We start from the raw sequence: 17,824 nt of genomic DNA, 5'->3' as shown, positions 1-17,824 counted from the left end.
CCTCTTACACAAAACACATCCAGACTGTATTATGGAATTTGATCTTTACTTACTCTGATTTCAAAGAATACAAATAATTTGAATTGGCTCAATATCTCATATCAATGTATTTTTTGAAGTGCTGCAGTGTAACACTGATGCATTAGTGTCTATATGCAAAGTAGATATAGTCTAATAACTACCAAGGGTATCTAACTGTGAGTATTTGAAGCTGTGTGTGGTTAAACGGTGTTCTAAACATCTCTGTATTCTACTCACTTCACTAAACATGAACATCTTCACTGCAAAAGCAGAAATGAGGTTTGAATTGAGTGTTCTGATTATGATTATGATTGAAAAAAAGCTGGCTGTATTGGAAAGCTAGTACAGTAGTATATTTATCTATTCACAGTATAAGTAAACAAGTGTAAAATTCTCATTCTATAGTAACAAAATAATAATTTGTCTAATAATTTTTATCAAATGTCAGTGATGCTAATTAATGTCAAATAGAATGGCCATGAAAACTTCACTAAATGATCTGAATTAAATCAGTCCTCAATGAGCCTTAAAATAAACCCACAATGTGATTTGGTTCTCAAGAAAACAAAAAATGGCACATACATGAGTTATTTATTTAAAAACGATGTACAGAAAACAAAGCCCCTGTTAAAATCACAGATTTGACACCAAAGCCCTGGATGAAAAGAGTGAAGAAATTTTGACGGCAAAATATGAATGCTGCCAGTGATTGAGATGGTTGCGATTTATTTGATGCTGGACATTAATCATGTATAGAGCTCAAAGTCTAGCCTCTTGGAGTTGTAGAACTGAGATCCCTCCTGGTCCTTCCTCCTGCAGTAAACACCACTGCTGAAATAGCCTTCATCCACCCAATCCTGGACAAACAGACAATAAGGAGATTAAAACTCACCTAGCCAGATTGAGGTTAAAGGTAGAACCAGCCTGCAACCCAATAATCTAATAAATATAATGGGATTTACTAATGAGTTTGCAGGTACATTAGTTTGCAGGAGAAAAACAAAACAAATGGGTAATTCCCTAAATAAAGTTGTTTTTAATTTGTCAGTATAGGTGCAAGTTATAAGGTTTGTGCATGTACTTGATCACACTTTAAAACAGAAATACATTTCTGACATGATAAGCATAAGAACTGTGTCCCTAAAATCACAAATAAGCAAAAGAATTTGTGTCTTTATGGATTTGTGAGCCCTTGTCAAAACTACAATCAACCATTTTCCATTATTTTCAAAACTGTAAAAAATGAGGAGCTTCTTGGAGAAGCCCACTGGTCCACTGTATCACCTACAAACCCAACAACTGTTTTAAATTAAAATTGGTGTAAGACAATACCTGCATCTGCTGACTGGTGAAGGGGCCGTAAACCTCTGAATTATCCTCATTGTCCCATTTGTACTCCCACATCACTTCATCAGTCACTGAGAAGACAAAACTGGATTAAACAAGATATTTTGTCATATTGAAGGGAAATGTAAACAAGTACCATGATGTCACCTCTTCTGTCTTCTTCCTCCTCTTTATCCTCTGATCTGCCACCATGCATATCATCAAATTTATCTCCGAACATGTCAAGTTCATTGCCTTCTTCATCATCATCACCACCACTGGGTTTCTGCCTCACAGCTGGTCGCTTGCTGCTCATGCTCTTCATCAAATAGGCCAGTTTTTCATATGTTTGCTGATAGATCTCAAACATCCCAGAACCAACCAATCTGTCAGCTAGTGCTGTGAGCCTGTCAAGCTTTTCTGTATCCCTTTTGGTTTCCTCTGTTGGTTCACTGTCTTCCCTCATCTTCCCCTTCTTCCGTCCTCCAAGGCCTCCTAGCCGACGGAGTGCTGTGGCAACTGTCTCCCCAGGTAGCAACAGTTCAACCACAGCTTCAGTGAGCTGGTGCTGTGTGTAGGATGCCAACGGGTCCTCTGCAGGCTCTGTCTCCTCCTCTTCTTCTTCTTCATTTTCTCTGTCTGCCTGCTGCTCTTCTCTCCGTTTCTCGTCCTCAGCCTCATCCTCATCACCGACTCTGCGTGTCCGTTTGGCTCCAAGACCTTTCTTCTTTTGTTTGAAAGGTTGTTCTTTTATTCTCACCTGGAAGAAGTAACATATAGTATTGCACATTGCTTTAAAAGTTTTCAAACATGAAACAAAAGTCCCTAAAATGCAATTATTACCCAGTCAATGTTGTCAAGCCAGTTGTCTCTAATCTGTTGTTCCTTTTTGATAAAATAGTTTCCCTCGGAATCAAAGTGTCCTTCCTGCATCTCCTCTTCCAGGTTGAAAGGTGTAATAGGAACTCCCTCATCACAGTCGATTGTTGCTCCCTCTTGGCCTGAAAACATAGTTAGCATGGTCTCAGGTGGCATAATTGACACTCCATGTTTAGGCAAAACACTGTCTTGCTAGACTCATGGCACTTGTATGAAGTAGAAATAGACCAACATTTTCCAGTGTCCAAGAATTCAGCCCCTTTTTGTTAAAAGTTTGCTTCCTTAACACTTAATTTAAAAATACTTGTGAAGAACATGTAAATATACACTCAAACCTGTATGTGCAAAGCAAATTTTGAAGTAACATATTAAATCAAAATAAGCATGACCACCATGTAGTTTAAATAATAAACAAGACATACCCTCCACATCATCACTGGCCAGAATGTCATATTTGCTGCTGTTTGTGTCATCCCCTTCATCCTCTTCATCGCTATCAAGGGAATGTTTGCCCTTAAACCTGGAGCCTGGTCCATTCACAGCCTCACATGTCTAGTTAGTAACAGTTAAAGAAAGCAAAGAAAAATGTTACAAATAACATTATATCACATTAAAAGTAATACAGGCATCCCTTTTCTTGTTAGATTTAGTGACTTATTTCCTTGTCCTGACAACACTGGCAATGATTTAGCCCTATGGCAGTCTATCTGTCCATGTGTTCCTTCAAAAAGACTCACATACTGACAGAAAAAAAGCACTTCTTAGTCTTAAGAGACAGGTGCATCGAAAAGCTCCCATAAAGGACAAGAAAGAAAGGATCCTGCACATGTTCCAAACCTGCAACTATAACATTTTATAAACAATCAAACAATGACATGGTGTGTGTGAAGACAAATGACTCCTTATAAATAATTTCACTCACATGGTAATCACGTTGAGCTTCGGAAATATGGCCATTAGTACAATAGGTTTAGTCGTCACTGGACCAAAGGCAACCCAGTGACGATTTGTGTGTCTTATGTAAGGTATTTTTTGAAATGCAAACTTTTAGACTGATATGTCCTTTGTGAATGAAATCACCTTTGACTATTTAATTGTCAAATTATATGGTTGTTAGTTACATTTCTGAAGCCTTAACTGATTAACCAGTGATCGGGTTTTAAGCAACGATGTGAACGGGACAGTGCTACCTTTTTGTTTGGGGGGTCGTCATCCATGTCAAACTCTCCATTCCCGTCCTCAAATGTTACTTTCCTCTTCGACATGGTGCTACAGAAGGTAAGACAGCGACTCTTTAATTTATGTACCATTATTGAGCTGTAACATTAGTGCGTAGCCTTTTAGCACTTTCACAGAGTAGATTCTTGTAACGTTGTGAATATGAGCGGTTACCACAGGACTCATGTTAGCTTTGCTGCTAAAAATGTTAGCCAACAACAGCAGACACAGCGCATGCAGAACAAGAAACTAAAGGCTTTATCACAAGCAAACTCTTGCTAAAGGTAAGATTATATTTTGTTAACTACTACGACATAACCTGCATATTCAGTTAGTGTTAAAATATACAAACTAGGCTAATAAACTGAGATTAACTGGAAAATGTGGCAACACCTGGCAAAAACAATTCAAACGACGTTCGTTTTCGTTTCTTCTTCACTTGTTTTCTTCTTCTTCTCTTAGTTAATGTCTTTGGTGGTTGGTAAACAACGATATGGCGCACTACCGCCACCACCTGGTGAGGAGTGTAGATGGGATTTTATTTGTCGGTTCTAATGTTGAATTGTTGAATTTAAAAATACTATCTTTCCTAGAATGTGACATATAATAAAACAAAAGGATAGTGTTTGATTCTCAGTCTTAGATGTTTGTGATTTGACTGCCTTTTTGATATAGTATAAAGTATAGTATAAAGAATTTGATGCCTGACCAAGGCCCATGGCTGAAATGTTGTATTTTTAAAATTATATAGATATATAAATAAACTTAATGACAGTGTGCAGGAATCCAACACTTTCTTTTGCATGGATATATAAATTATTTTATAGGTTTAACCTATGGCCTTAAGTTGATTTTGGCTCTTGATTCAGACTGGAGATGTGCTGTAAAGGAAAGGCTGCACAGTAGGCCCTGTAAATCTTTTCAACTTAACCATCAACCAAGGGAAATTTGCTGTATACTCACCATCAGAGATTAAAATAAAACTCATCTGAATTTTTTTTTTAAAAAGTAACACAAAATGCAGAAGTGAGAGAGCTGAGGCAAATACTGTACACCAGACCTCAAACTCTTCTTCAACATCTAGCATCCCACTTCCAGGTAGCAGTTCTTGTCAGGGAGGTTGGTTTCGACTGCTTGGTTGGCTCATCCGCCAGCTCAGGGTAGACTCAAGCGTAGAGAAGAGAGAATATAATGTGTCAGGATATTGTTACCAGGAAGTGGGTCGAGTTATTTATATTTCAACACTCGTCCTCTTGTACCCGAGGGAGAACCAGTGGTAGTAACCTGAAACTTTATATTCAAACATTGTCGGTTGTGGATGCATCAAACTGATAGAGAACAATTGGCTTCACGTTTAGGAACTCTGAGGACCATCTGTAAATGTGAATAATGTAAAGACAGTGTGGGAGGATAAAGTGACCCTGAAGGATTCAACATTGGGAGAGGTAAGTCACTATTTTCTATTCTGTCTGTGACACTGACAGCTGCTTTTAAACCTCAAGCGTAATGGATATTAATATTAATTTCCTCCTAGTAACACTCCTAATATTAGTAATAATAATATTAAAGATCTACTGGATTGAACTTATTGTGGTTCCTATTTAAAATCAGGTTGTTTGATGATTTCAATCAATGTTTTGCTGATAAAAAGCCTGGATTAAAACATTTCTGAAATATGTTCTGGTCCACATCTCATGCAGTTTTCAGTATAAATTATAAAAGTATTCACACTTTTACTTAAGTTAAAGTACCAATGCTTTAATGAAAAAAGACTCCATTATAAGTAGAAAAAGTACAGAAGTATTATATGCAAACTTTACTTTAAGTATGAAAAGTAGGCCTCTCTGTATTAACAACTGTTAATGCAGATGTATCAATACGTAAGAAGTATTTTACTGTCGTAGCCGATCAAGGTGACTTCTTTAAAAGTTCTGCTTGTGAAATATTAGGTAATTTTACCTATTTGGGCCTCAGACAGTTATTTGAATGAAACCATCTGAACAGTTTAGCAGGGAATGTCTCTTTGGTTGAACTGCTAACAACTCAGACTCATCTGAAATGACAAGGGGCCGCAAATCGACATTTTTTGTAAAGGATCACAAGGTAAAAATGTTGGAAACCACTGGTTTGATCTTCAACAGTGCATTTTATTTTTGTTTTTTAATGTAAAATCTTAATCTATAAAGTAACTTATTGCACCTTCAGAAAATGAACTATAAAGTAGTAAAAAAATGGAAATACTCAAGTAAAGTCGAAGTACCTCAAAATTGTAGAGTACTTTAGTAAGTATACTGTTGGTATATGACTTCTGCTTTCAAACCTTAAGTGTCATAATTGGAGGATATTTAAGATCTACTCATGATAGAAAAGTGATATCTTTTTGTGGTTTCTAGTAACAGTAAAATCAGGTTGCTTGATGATTTTAGTATTTTTGTTATATGTTCCACTGCTGTTCTTTTTTCTAAATATAAAAGCACTTTCTCTTCTTTAGTTGTTGTGATGAAGCTCCATGAGAAGATTTTGACCCATTACCTATCATGCACCTCTCCGGTAGATAAAGAGGGATATCTCTACAAAAAGGTTTGGATAAACATAAAACACAGACAACATGAAATAACTGAATTTTCAGTGCTGATTTTCATATGATAGCAAATGCAATAATCCTGCATTACGTTGACATCTTTCTTCGTAGAAGGAGCGAACTGCCACCTACCAGCGGCGGTGGTTTGTCCTGAAGGCAAACCTGCTTTTCTACCAGGAGCGCCCAGCTGACCGACACCTGCTGGGTGTCATTGTGCTGGAGGGGTGTGCAGTCCGGCACTCGGAGTCTGATGGCCAGTTTGCCTTTTCCCTGGTGTTTGAAGGGCCTGGACTGAAAACCTACAGATTTGCAGCAGGGGATCGTCACACTCTAGAGAGCTGGGTGAAAGCTTTGCTGTCAGCCAGCCACTGTTACCTCTCACTGCTGGTGAGAGACTTGGGGAGGCAGTATGAAGGTGTGTTATGTATTATGATTGTTGTGGCCTTGTTCTGTTTACTGGTGCTAATAGCTAACATTTCTATAGTTAACTTTATGGGCTTTTGTGCAAATAGATTTTGTCGTTAATAGGCAATGTTTTATCCTTGTTAAAATATTCTAAATCTGTGCCCTTGTTTTAATTTTAATTTTTTAAGTTTTTTATCTTATTGTCTGCCTCATAATTTGTTCATTCTGTCTTAATAAATATTGTTTAAAGGAATAGGTCGGCATTTTGGGAAATAGTCACTTTCTGCTGGAGGGTTAGATGATCAGTACAATTGGCTGGTGATTGTACCCAAATATGAGCTTAGTATTGATCTTCTCATTAAACTCCCCGCCAGATAATGAATAAGCGAAGTTCCCAAAATATTGAACTAGTCTTTTGCAAAAGGTGTAAATAATGTTTATTATTAATTATTATGAGTATACTATGTGTTTGTTGATTTCCTGTTTTCCATCTGCAGAAGCTAAACAGCAACAAGGCTCTGGTGAGTCCCGTCACAGCTCCTCTGTCAGTGCCCTCAATCAGTCCACAACCAACTTCTTCCTCCCTGTACACGGGCCAACAACAGTGGTCAGAGAGGGGAGAAGCTTCAGTGCCAGCACAGTTTTACAAGCTCCTTCAACTAAAGTGGTAGCTAAAAAGTCCCCTAAACTGTGGCTCAGGAGAAATGCTCACGTCACACCACTTAACGGACCGGCACCTTTGTATGGTGAATGGCCTTTGGTGGGTTTTGATCCACTTGAGGAGTTTAGCAAACTTCATGATTATTATGGCCAAGAAGTGAAGAAAGCGAGAGAAGAATGGCTGAGGAGTCGACAACTAGAAGAGGAACACAGTGATGGAGATCTCATAGACCTGGGGTGAAAGAAAAACTCACAGTTTAGAGAACATTTAAGAGGAAATGAGATGGAGTGGTTCATGTATATTAAAAAGGAACTGAACCTGAAGTGTTGTGAGTTATACTGTATTTAAGTACATAGAGTTTGAGGCCCAGACACCTGTAAATGTGCTAAATGTTCCTCCATTTGTTCATATGTTAGATTTGTTTTACAGAAAGTTGTAATTTTCCTGATTTTCCTGAGCCAAGTTGGCCTTAAAATGTACAAGGGATGCAGCAAAGAACAAGGAAGGAATCTGCACACAAAGGCTCAGAAGTGCAGATACTGCTGGTGTGACATGTCAAAATGTCTTCCATGAAAAACCTTTTCCTTGTTTGTTCTCATGGTCTCCCTGCTAATTGGAACCTGCAGCAGGTGGCTGCTAATTGCATAACAGTTCCCTGAGCAGTTTAGTATTCACACGTGGTGCAATTAAACATTTCATCCATGGCATAAAAAGGCTTTATGAAGCAGTATTAAGCAAAGAGTATTATATATTTTTCAATGCATGAAAAAATAAAATTGATCTGTCAACTTGTCTCATTTTCAATTCATTGAAATACACAGCCATACAGCTGTGATATAAAATAAGATACTGACACACAAAATATAAACACAAATATAACTTATAAAGTAATAATATAAAGTTAGTCTAGTCCAGATTGGGAAGTTTGATAAAAAATGAAAAATGTTTCTGGTATTTCTATTTATTATCATGAATTATTTATATTACAGGTGACTTGTAATATTTGAATTCAGCCGTTATTAATTAATTATTAACTGTTGACTTATACATCTCATAATTGTTTGTTTACATATTATACAGAGCCCCAGATCTATGATATAAATAAGATGCTGATATAAAAAAAACACAACTTTGGTCCAGTTCATAAAGTGTTAAAACATAATAAATGTTTCCACTAGAATTACAAGGAAATCTATGGAAATAAGAAGAAATTATTTTACATTACATAGAAATTGGATCTTTTGTTTGAATATTTATCTAAATTAAAGGCATGGCTTTGTTCAGTAGAATCCTTGAAGCAAGCAGATAAAGATTATGTGTTTTATGCGTATTAGGAAGTTAATTCGCTCTTCCTTTTACTGCCAAAAAAATCACTGAGCCTATGAGGCATCAGAGACACACAACAATCACTGGAGGATGGTAAACAGCAGAGGGCGCTGCAGGCACAGTGTACTGACTCTGGGCCGGAGAAAAGCACCTGGTTTAGAGTAATTTTGCAGTGTGATTTATTCACTTAGCTCGGTGATTAATGGAAGAATGCACAAGACAAAAAGAATGCAGCTGCTGTTAAAACTGACAGGTTCAATATTTTGGGGAAATTAAGAGCCTTTAATTGAGTTACTACACTTGGAAAACAAGGATCATTACAACATGTCTGACTGTAATTTATAGTGAATTTACTGGGTTAATTAGACAAAGTAACTGCTTCAGAGGCGCAAAATGTGTAATAGTGTAATAAGCTTTATAATTAAACTGTTCAGCTGTCATGTCTCCAAGTTCAATACCAAGACTGAAAAAAAGCAAAAAGTGACATCTGGACTGTAATGTACAGAATGGTGATCAACGTAACACCATCCTATATGGAATCAAATAACAAAACAGGGCAACCTGAGGCTGGTAGGTAAACAAACACACCAGAGTATAACATAACAAACTGTCACGTCAGTTCCTTAAGGTCGCCTTCCTCCATAGGACGAGCTGGGAGCTTCTCCACATTCCAGACCCTACAGACAGACATACCAATCATCTAAAAAGTGATAGATGGCTTCAGAGGAGCGTGGCGAGACGTGTCACATTACAGCAACGGCCCCCTGAAATTTACACACATCTGTATGGAAACACTTTCTCACGATAGCAGCGTGTAAACACATTGTGAAGTGAGACCATTTTGTTTTTTACAACTGTGTTGTAAAGTCTGCAAACCGCAGCAGCTGACACATCTGTGAAAAGTTTGAGATGTCCCAGCTGATTCTCATGTTGTAGGATTTAGTTGTGACTCATAACATGTAGAAATTAGCGGACCAAATAATAAACGCAATATTTAGAAACAGTGATCAATGATTTATCCATTTTCTTTTTTTTATACTTTATGTTTTAATCAAGACAGATTTACATTACTTGACAACAAGACTCAGCATTTTTAACCTTTTCTCAAAGTTTTTGGTATTTATTATTTGTGTGTATGTTGATTGTTTATTATCATTATCAAATAATTAATGATACAAAAAAACTGCCAAAAATACAGACTGCAAAATGACTGCAAGGAATATGACGTATAAACAAACAGCTGAATTTGTGGTGAATAACAGTTGTTGCCATGAAGGTAGACTTTATATGTTATTATTATTATATTGTTGTATGTAAATTATTTAGGCAGTAAACTAATGTCAAACCCAATTGCCAGCAGACAAACTCTTGAATATGTCATAATAATGTCATAACCCCTTAATATATACTCGCTGTCTCTCAAATCTTTTAATATAATGCCTAATATTTCCCTTAATTTGCAGGATTATGGGACTTTCTGTTTAAATAAACATTAAAGCAGAAGCAACTTTTAGGGCTTGGATATGGTCAGTTAAAGGTCACATTCAGTCGTTTTACCCCTTAAAATTCCACACTCATTCCACCTAATTTTAATATGAAAAGTTTGAGTTAAAGTTTAAATTTAAGGAGTTTTGTTTCATAGTCAATATAAAGCCAACATGCAAAATTACATTATAGAGTTGACCAACTATCCAGCTGATCAATCATAAACCTACACCTTCTTTTTAAAAGTAGAAATCACAGTCAGTCATATTTCATTCCTGCAACAAGGTGGTGATAATCAAGTGAACCAGCGGTCAAAGGTCAACAATAACACAAGGGGAGGACTGACAGCCAGCGACAGGCTCTGGATGTCCTAAACGTCTGTCTAAGCCAAATTACCGCCAGAGTGGAAACCAGTAAAGAGCAGAGACATGACTCATCATTGACCATCAGATTGTCAGAGCAAGGAGATCAGTGGAAACACAAACAGTCACGACGAGAGAGCTGACAGAGGGGACAAAAATAAATTCCTCCAATAGACAAGATTAACAAAGTTGTTAATGAAATGAAAACAGATTATCTGTGGGGTAAATTTGGAGATAAAACCTGAAAAAAATAATGAAGGAAAGCATTTTGCTCTCAGGGCCCGGCACGTTGGCAGACTGTCAAGTTTATTTAGCTATTTTGGTCGCCCTCAGCTGTCCCTTTTATGTTCTCCTGGGAATGTCTGTTGCCATCACCCTGCCAAGTAATCCCCTTATATTTAAGGGGGGAGGGATGGTGGGTAGACAGCGCGAGAGGGGGGCCGGGTGCAAACAGGTGGGAAAGTGTTCATGACTGAGGCCAAACACACACCTTTGTAGTGATGAGAAGGCAGGACAGCAGCCAGAGGTTAATGATGCGTTCACTTGGCTGGTATGCTGTCGTTCATTTAACGTTGACAACAAACCTCATCCAGTCCTCAGAAAAGAAAAACAAACTCAAACTAAGAAATTCGAAACGGACACAAGAAACCCACATTTCCACAAACCACAAAATTAGATGCTTTAACATTTGAGTGACTTCTGCTCATAATAAATAAAACTGTGAAAAACAGTTTCACAATTACATAATTGCCTTTATTCAAGTACTGTAATTAAGTATTTTACTTCAATTTTGTTCAGTTCAGAGGCAAGTATTGTACTTTTTACTGCACTACATTTATCTGACAGCATGACAACAATGCCTAAGAGCATTTTTTCTTATTTGATCAGCAGGACGTCATTCTTAATTCATCACACTAAATTAAAAGATGAAATTGTTACGAATAACAACATATTCTTGAAAGGTTTGTTGGATAGAAATTTTTTTTTACAGCTTTTTCAAGCCACTGTTTTTATACTTTATTGTCATTAATTAAATGAATAAATTATACCCCCAATTCATCATTATAGAGAAGAACAAAAAAGGAAAACATAAAGATGATTAAAATTTACATTAATGCATCAGGAAAGAAAGGAGAGATATACACTATGTAAAACATACATATATAGTGTATACACAGTGTGAGCATGTGTATCCAAAGATATTTAATAATTTTCTATTTTACCCCAGTTATTTAAAATATTGCCTTGTGCAGTTTTTCAAAGACAAACAAAAAACATTTGCTCTTCCATATTGTTTGTTGTGTGAAAAGATATTTTGATTAACTTTAGGAATGAGCCAGATGCTATTTATGCAACTGTATATATTTGGTGTTACTACAGAACCCCCTCCGTCATAACTTGTATGGGAAAATCCCAAATTTGACATTAGCATCATTACTTTGTCGCAACTTAAAATAAGAAAGCCGAGCTGTGCACATACAGGGTAAAAGCTGCATCAGTTGCTGAGGGTATAGAATGCTTGTATCCAAGTCGGTAATATCGCAATGGACATCACAAACCAAAAATAAAGTCAGCGAGTGGCCGCTGTGCCTCTCTGCAGGCAGATGGAGGTGGACAGAAGAGGGTGGAGAGACAGTGTCCAGTGGTCCAACAAGCATCTATGTCCCGAATGTCCTTATTAGTCCACGTGGGACTGCAGACCTGCAGCATGGTCCCTCAGCTATCAGGTTTACTTAATTCCAAGACTCCTGGGTCTATTTCTGATCTCCAGTAAGGTGATACGCTGTTCAACCATTCTGTCTCATCCACTTTTGCCATCAGTTCATCCTTGACCATCCTCTCTCTCTCTGCCCCCCCCCACCCTCTCTCTCTTTTTTATCCCCATCCAAACTTGAGGCTGTGGCTAAAGTTAGATTGGCCTGTGGAGGGGTATATAAGCCCCCGGGGATATACGTATAACGCGGCTTCACACTGTCTTCTCCTTCTTGATCATCCCAACCTCCACTCATACCGTCTCAAGATGGTGAGTACCAGGGTTCCCACATCTCTGCACTCTTCTGGTGGAAATATCTACAGGCAAATAAAACCAACCCTGTGGATTAACGAAGCTTGAAATGATATAAACAAAAAGATGGGAGTATTTGTTTTCACTTGCAGTAGATCAAGCGATTTTGGACATCTTTTGTGGATTTTTTCGGATAATTGCAGTTCTTGGTGATGCACTTCACTTCATAACGCACTTCAGATTGCATGCAACACTCAAACATCTGCAGGGCCAAGTTAAGGAAAAGGATTTAAGAAATGTATTCATTGGTAGTCAGATAAAAATGTCTTTACTAACCTGAGGATTGTTCCTGAACTTGTGGGATCTGCTAGAGCAGTGGTTCCCAACCTGGGGGTCAAGACCTCTTTAATGGGTAACAAAATAAATCTCAGGGGTGAAGTGATTGATAGGACAGGAAAGAAGAAAAATATTGTTCTGCCCCAAAACATTTATACAAATATTTTCAGCCTTTTCTCTAATATTTGTTTTTCTAGTTTTACCCTTTAAGGCTTCTAACAATTATTCCATAGGGCCCATAGACGAAAATCTAACTTTTGGGTGGATATATGCAGGTATAAATTGCTTAATCATCAGGGGTCACAAGCCAAAAAGGTTGGGTACAACTGCCTGAGCAGCACTCAATGGCATCCCTGTGAGTTTTAGCCAAAAGCTAACTGACTTACTTGAAATTTTCATTCATGTGTTTGTCTTCCAGGCACCAAAGAAGGCCAAGAGGAGGCAGGCAGCAGGAGACAGCGGCTCCTCCAATGTGTTCTCCATGTTTGAGCAGAGCCAGATTCAGGAGTACAAAGAGGTGAGGTTTGTCCGGCACACAGCGATACTCCACCCGTAAAGGAACCCCTTCTTTCTACTGTATGAGCATCATTCACGGCAGCCTCAGGAAGCATTAGACATCTGTATTACCTCTGGTTAGTTGATAGATGTAAAGAACCCCAGATTCTTAAATTAAAGCTGGTGTATTTTCAAATCAATTTTGGAGACGGTAACCAAAATTAGAGTTTGGTTAAGCGGCTCTCGGATCCATTTTCACAGCAGTTGCTATTTGGCGTGCCCCTCTCTTCTCCCCTGACAATTTAATAAGCATGAGAATGTCATTAGGAGGAGCTCTGAAATTTCTGACACCATCTGAAGCTCTCCATATTTTGTTCACCTTTGACCTCCCCCCAGCTGTCACTCAGACATCTCCTCTAGGCTCTCGCTGAAGGCTGGGAGGCCAAGCAGAACAGCTGGACCTCGATAGGCGTATGGTAGTGCAGAACAGAGAATATGAGGAAAGAAAGGAAAAAAGCTTTCATGCTTTTTGCACATTTGATGTTTTCAAAACATAACTTTTATTGCTGTGTGCTCAATTTCAGAACTTTCACTTTTCAAAGTGGCTTGATGAGCAGAGAAAGAAAGACCAGAAAGCAAAAGGAGAAAGTGTAAAAGAGAGGCGTGTGTTGGAGTTCAGTAAGGTCAGGGAGATGAGATTTTATAAGGATGGGCTGTCAAGAGATTGGATAATGATGGTGTCTGTGTTTTCAGTGTGTTGTCAGGGGATATGTGCTGTGAATAGAGGAAACATATCTCCTGCGATAAATGATACAGGCTTCTTGAGTGCCACTTTGGGAATGTATGACATGATGATTAGGATGATCTTAGCACATTGCACAGATGGAAAGTTCCCAGTGTGTGTGTGTGTGGCGGGGTGGGGGGGTGGGGGTATCTGTCGGAGCAAGGGATGTGTGTGTCCAAGGGGTTATCTTAAGTTTCATAGACGGGGTGAGCAGATCAGACAGCTGTTCCCTAATGATACTTTACCAGATTAACATGTAAGAAAAGACTCGGGCCACCTTAAGCACCCCCTCCAGCCCCTCCCCCCGTAAAGGCCACTACAGTCAAGTTGGACTTTTTGGGGGAGCTTTTTTCTTGCACAATATCCTCTAACATTTGTACAGTACTGTGTCAAAGATACTCGCCAGCTGCCACTACAATGGACTAACTGTTGACTGAGGAGTCCCTAAAGGTGTAAAGAGGTCTCACCCCATCCATCCTGTGTGCTTCCTTCAAGAAATAAACCCAGTCTGCTTCTCTTCTTTATAGGCTTTCACAATCATTGACCAGAACAGAGATGGTATCATCAGCAAAGATGACCTGAGGGACGTGCTGGCTTCAATGGGTGAGTGGTGGTGCAATAAATATACAGTGGAAAAGCACGTGTGACTATGTGTTGAATGGTCTCTTGCACTAATCCAAATGTTTTGGTCTGTTCAGGCCAGCTGAACACAAAGAACGAGGAGCTGGAGGCCATGATCAAGGAGGCCAGCGGCCCCATCAACTTCACCGTCTTCCTCACCATGTTTGGAGAGAAGCTGAAGGGTGGGCATCTAATTTTCACCAACTGTCACTCCCAAATGGTTCTGTGTTTTACACTATTTACATTATTCTGAAGTAGTATATATTTAGTCCTCAGTGGAGGAAAGTAAGTTCTGTACTTCTGTACCTTACTTGAGTATTTTAATATTATGTTTCTTTATACCTCTACTCCACTACATTTCAGAGACCACTGTATTTATTTACAGTAATTGTCACTTTTCAGATTACATGCAAACATTTTACATTGTTATCGATTAAACTACCCAACATGAAGTAGTTAAAATTAATTCCACTAAATGCTTTTACCACTGTCAGTCAGTGTAAAGTTTTATTAACCTCTTCCTCCTCAGGTGCTGATCCCGAGGATGTTATTCTTAGCGCCTTCAAGGTCCTGGACCCCGAGGGTACTGGATCCATCAAGAAGGAATTGTGAGCACTGTCTTTATCATTTTCATGTTCACCACAGATGTCCAAATGTAATTAATTAAAATTTTGACTCCCAAAATCTGTCTGTTTGCCCATTCCAGCCTTGAGGAGCTCCTGACCACTCAGTGCGACAGGTTCTCCAAGGAGGAGGTAAAATCACCAACCTGTTAGAGGAATACTGCATGTTTTCTGGCAGACTGGCTCGTTGGTCTTGTTGCCTACAATTACCCAACATATGCTGAATTGCTAACAGTCAGTGCTGGAGCCAATCATCCACCTGCAACACATACACTTACTTTTTGAGTTTTGAACAATCGTGGAAATATAGAAGAGTGCAAGACCAGTTTTTCTTTTCTTTTTTTTTTCAATTGTTACAAATTAAATATATCTTATGAAAGAAATTCTTTAAATCTAAATTGTCTTTAAATCTATCGCTGTCCAGATATGATAGAGTCATCATTGTTTACAGATAAGGTGATCCATTTCTCCCATTTTTGGGAGGGTCTCCCCCTTATTCTACAGAGGAAATGTCCCCTAACTGTATCCATTCATTCATTCAGACTGAGGGGCTCCTTTTCAGACTAGTTTTTAAGTATATTATTTGAACAAAAGATTATTATTATTAAAACTATAAACTTTATCCTGGGCTCAAATCTTAACAATTTTGTTAAGTAAGCTGCCTTTAAAGTGTGAGCTTTTTTAACCGAGAGGGGATAACTTGACTAATATCTTAAAAACATGATGTATACCTTTAAAGAATATTAGTGAGATAGTACATCCCCTGCCATGCTGAATATCTAACTCTCATGTTCTTCCTTTAGATTAAGAACATGTGGTCCGCCTTCCCCCCAGATGTTGCCGGCAACGTAGACTACAAGAACATCTGCTATGTCATCACACACGGAGAGGAGAAGGAGGAGTAAAGAGAAAGCTAGAAGACAAGAAAGACAGCAATCCCTTTGCTATTCTGCCTTCCCTGCCCTTTTCTTTCCTCCTCTTCCTCCCCGCTCACCTCTTGTGTAAACCCATGTGCTCAGCCGCTCATGTTCAAACCAAAGACTTGTCACACTGACACATGAGGATGCCCATGGGATGTCTATGTTTGCTTATGGGGAATAGGGGTGATTTTCAATAAAATTATCCTGTAACATCATTTCCATCCACAAGCTTTTCTCAAAACCCTTTTCTTTCCTTGCAACCATCTTCTGTCTTCTCATCTCTACATCTCTGTCTGCCCTGTCACTTCACCATCTGAGGTGTTTGTGTGAATGAAATGTGTCCCTCTGCTTCCCTCAGCATCTGAGGAGGAGACAGGTTTACTACAGGGGGGCACACAAACTATGAGGACCTCATTCCAAATTTTGAAGAAGTCCTCTTGGGTGAAAGAGGTGAGAGTAGGGAGAGCATTTGCAGGTTAGAGAGGAAAAAGTTGCCTCCTTAAAGTGTCGACAACTTTTTTTCCTTGAAAAGTGAAAAACAAATGACTGAAGGAGAGTAGAGAAAGTGCCGAAAGAAAACATTCAAGTCTTCGATTTCTTTCCCTCCACTCCTTCCTGCATCCATTAAATCATCTTTTTTTTTCCATAAGCTGCCTAAGCTTCAGTGACTGGACTCTTCCTCACCTTTCCTCTGTAATGAATAAAAGGGACAAACTGTGAATAAAATCTCTTTCCTTTTGTATAATAGCGTCTCTGTTCAGTGGCTCTGTGGGACAGGGTTCAAGGGAGGAAACAGGTCTGGTGTAATAAATAGCAAAACCCCTCATGAATACACATCTAGTGACATCTAGTGGACCTTCCTTACATTGCATGTACAAACAGGAGCCGTACAGGACAGTACAGCAAGTAAACAAACCACTTTTATTATAACAGTGACTGCTGATGTTTTGCAGTTAAGAATAAATGCTGGTTATTTAAATCCAGCCAAATTCATAATGTTTCCAAGGATATGATCAACAGTTGCCCAAACACACATATCTCAAGGTTGAGTTCACACAACACCAAGAAAGACAAAAACACCATGATGATTTAATATATTATAGTTTATTACTCATCACAAATGTCATTATCATCAATTAAATACATCAGTTGTAGATCTGAAGGAATGAATTTAATTAGTTATGACTTTATTTCACTTTCGCCAGAGAGAGTGACATGTAAACTTAAAAACACAAAAGACATAACGGCATGGGGAGAAAAACAGCTGAAACGCTTCTTTAAATATTTGCATCAGTGGGGTCATTACCAATCAAATCAATGCAGAAATGCACAAAGGACCTGTAGAAATGGATTTCTTGATTCGTCCTTAATATTGCAGAGTTAAGAGTGGTTCCACAGGGGGAAATCACAAGCTAGTGAGAGATTAATTTGATCATCACAACATCTCAAGCCCTCTGAACGAAGAAGACAAATTATCATCAAGACATGAGCTGCGAGGATATATTGCTCATAAAATATCGGTCCATGGGCCTCGAAGTGTGCTCAGAAAAAGACCTACTGAACAAGCACAAAATTCATTTTTCCATGGCACCAATCTGATCATCACGATCAGAGGTGAAATCAGTGCGTCTGTCACCACACACCAACAGTCATGAAGGAGGATGGTTTGCATAGATGTGTTCAGTTTATCCTCACTAACACTAAACTAATCCGTGCCTATAAATGCACTGGCGTCAAATTAGAGGAGGGAGTGAGTGAGTGATATTTATATATTTA

At 38.5% G+C, this 17,824-nt stretch overlaps 3 protein-coding genes across 3 annotated transcripts; 2 read left to right on the top strand and 1 right to left on the bottom strand.

Annotated features, from left to right (window-relative positions):
- Positions 1 to 593: 593 nt before the first annotated feature.
- Positions 594 to 3,878, bottom strand: cd2bp2 (CD2 (cytoplasmic tail) binding protein 2). The gene is made up of 7 exons (XM_070923456.1): positions 3,838 to 3,878; positions 3,417 to 3,495; positions 2,649 to 2,778; positions 2,191 to 2,348; positions 1,516 to 2,107; positions 1,354 to 1,439; positions 594 to 878 (listed from the first exon to the last, which is right to left on the bottom strand). The coding sequence occupies exons 2-7, from the start codon at positions 3,489 to 3,491 to the stop codon at positions 768 to 770; spliced, it is 1,152 nt and encodes a 383-aa protein (XP_070779557.1). The 5' UTR covers positions 3,492 to 3,495; positions 3,838 to 3,878; the 3' UTR covers positions 594 to 767.
- Positions 3,879 to 5,943: 2,065 nt separating this feature from the next.
- pheta2 (PH domain containing endocytic trafficking adaptor 2) lies at positions 5,944 to 7,390 on the top strand. Its single transcript, XM_070923756.1, has 3 exons — positions 5,944 to 6,024; positions 6,137 to 6,440; positions 6,928 to 7,390. Exons 1-3 carry the CDS (start codon positions 5,944 to 5,946, stop codon positions 7,329 to 7,331), a joined length of 789 nt encoding a protein of 262 aa, XP_070779857.1. The 3' UTR covers positions 7,332 to 7,390.
- A 4,842-nt stretch (positions 7,391 to 12,232) lies between these two features.
- mylpfa (myosin light chain, phosphorylatable, fast skeletal muscle a) lies at positions 12,233 to 16,793 on the top strand. Its single transcript, XM_070922510.1, has 7 exons — positions 12,233 to 12,287; positions 13,024 to 13,122; positions 14,412 to 14,487; positions 14,583 to 14,687; positions 15,035 to 15,113; positions 15,212 to 15,260; positions 15,932 to 16,793. Exons 1-7 carry the CDS (start codon positions 12,285 to 12,287, stop codon positions 16,031 to 16,033), a joined length of 513 nt encoding a protein of 170 aa, XP_070778611.1. The 5' UTR covers positions 12,233 to 12,284; the 3' UTR covers positions 16,034 to 16,793.
- Positions 16,794 to 17,824: the final 1,031 nt, after the last annotated feature.

Source organism: Enoplosus armatus, chromosome 17, assembly GCF_043641665.1.
Source record: "Enoplosus armatus isolate fEnoArm2 chromosome 17, fEnoArm2.hap1, whole genome shotgun sequence".
Taxonomy (NCBI): domain Eukaryota; kingdom Metazoa; phylum Chordata; class Actinopteri; order Centrarchiformes; family Enoplosidae; genus Enoplosus; species Enoplosus armatus.
Note: the sequence above shows the minus strand (reverse complement) of the source record. Positions and strands in the feature narration are given on the sequence as shown.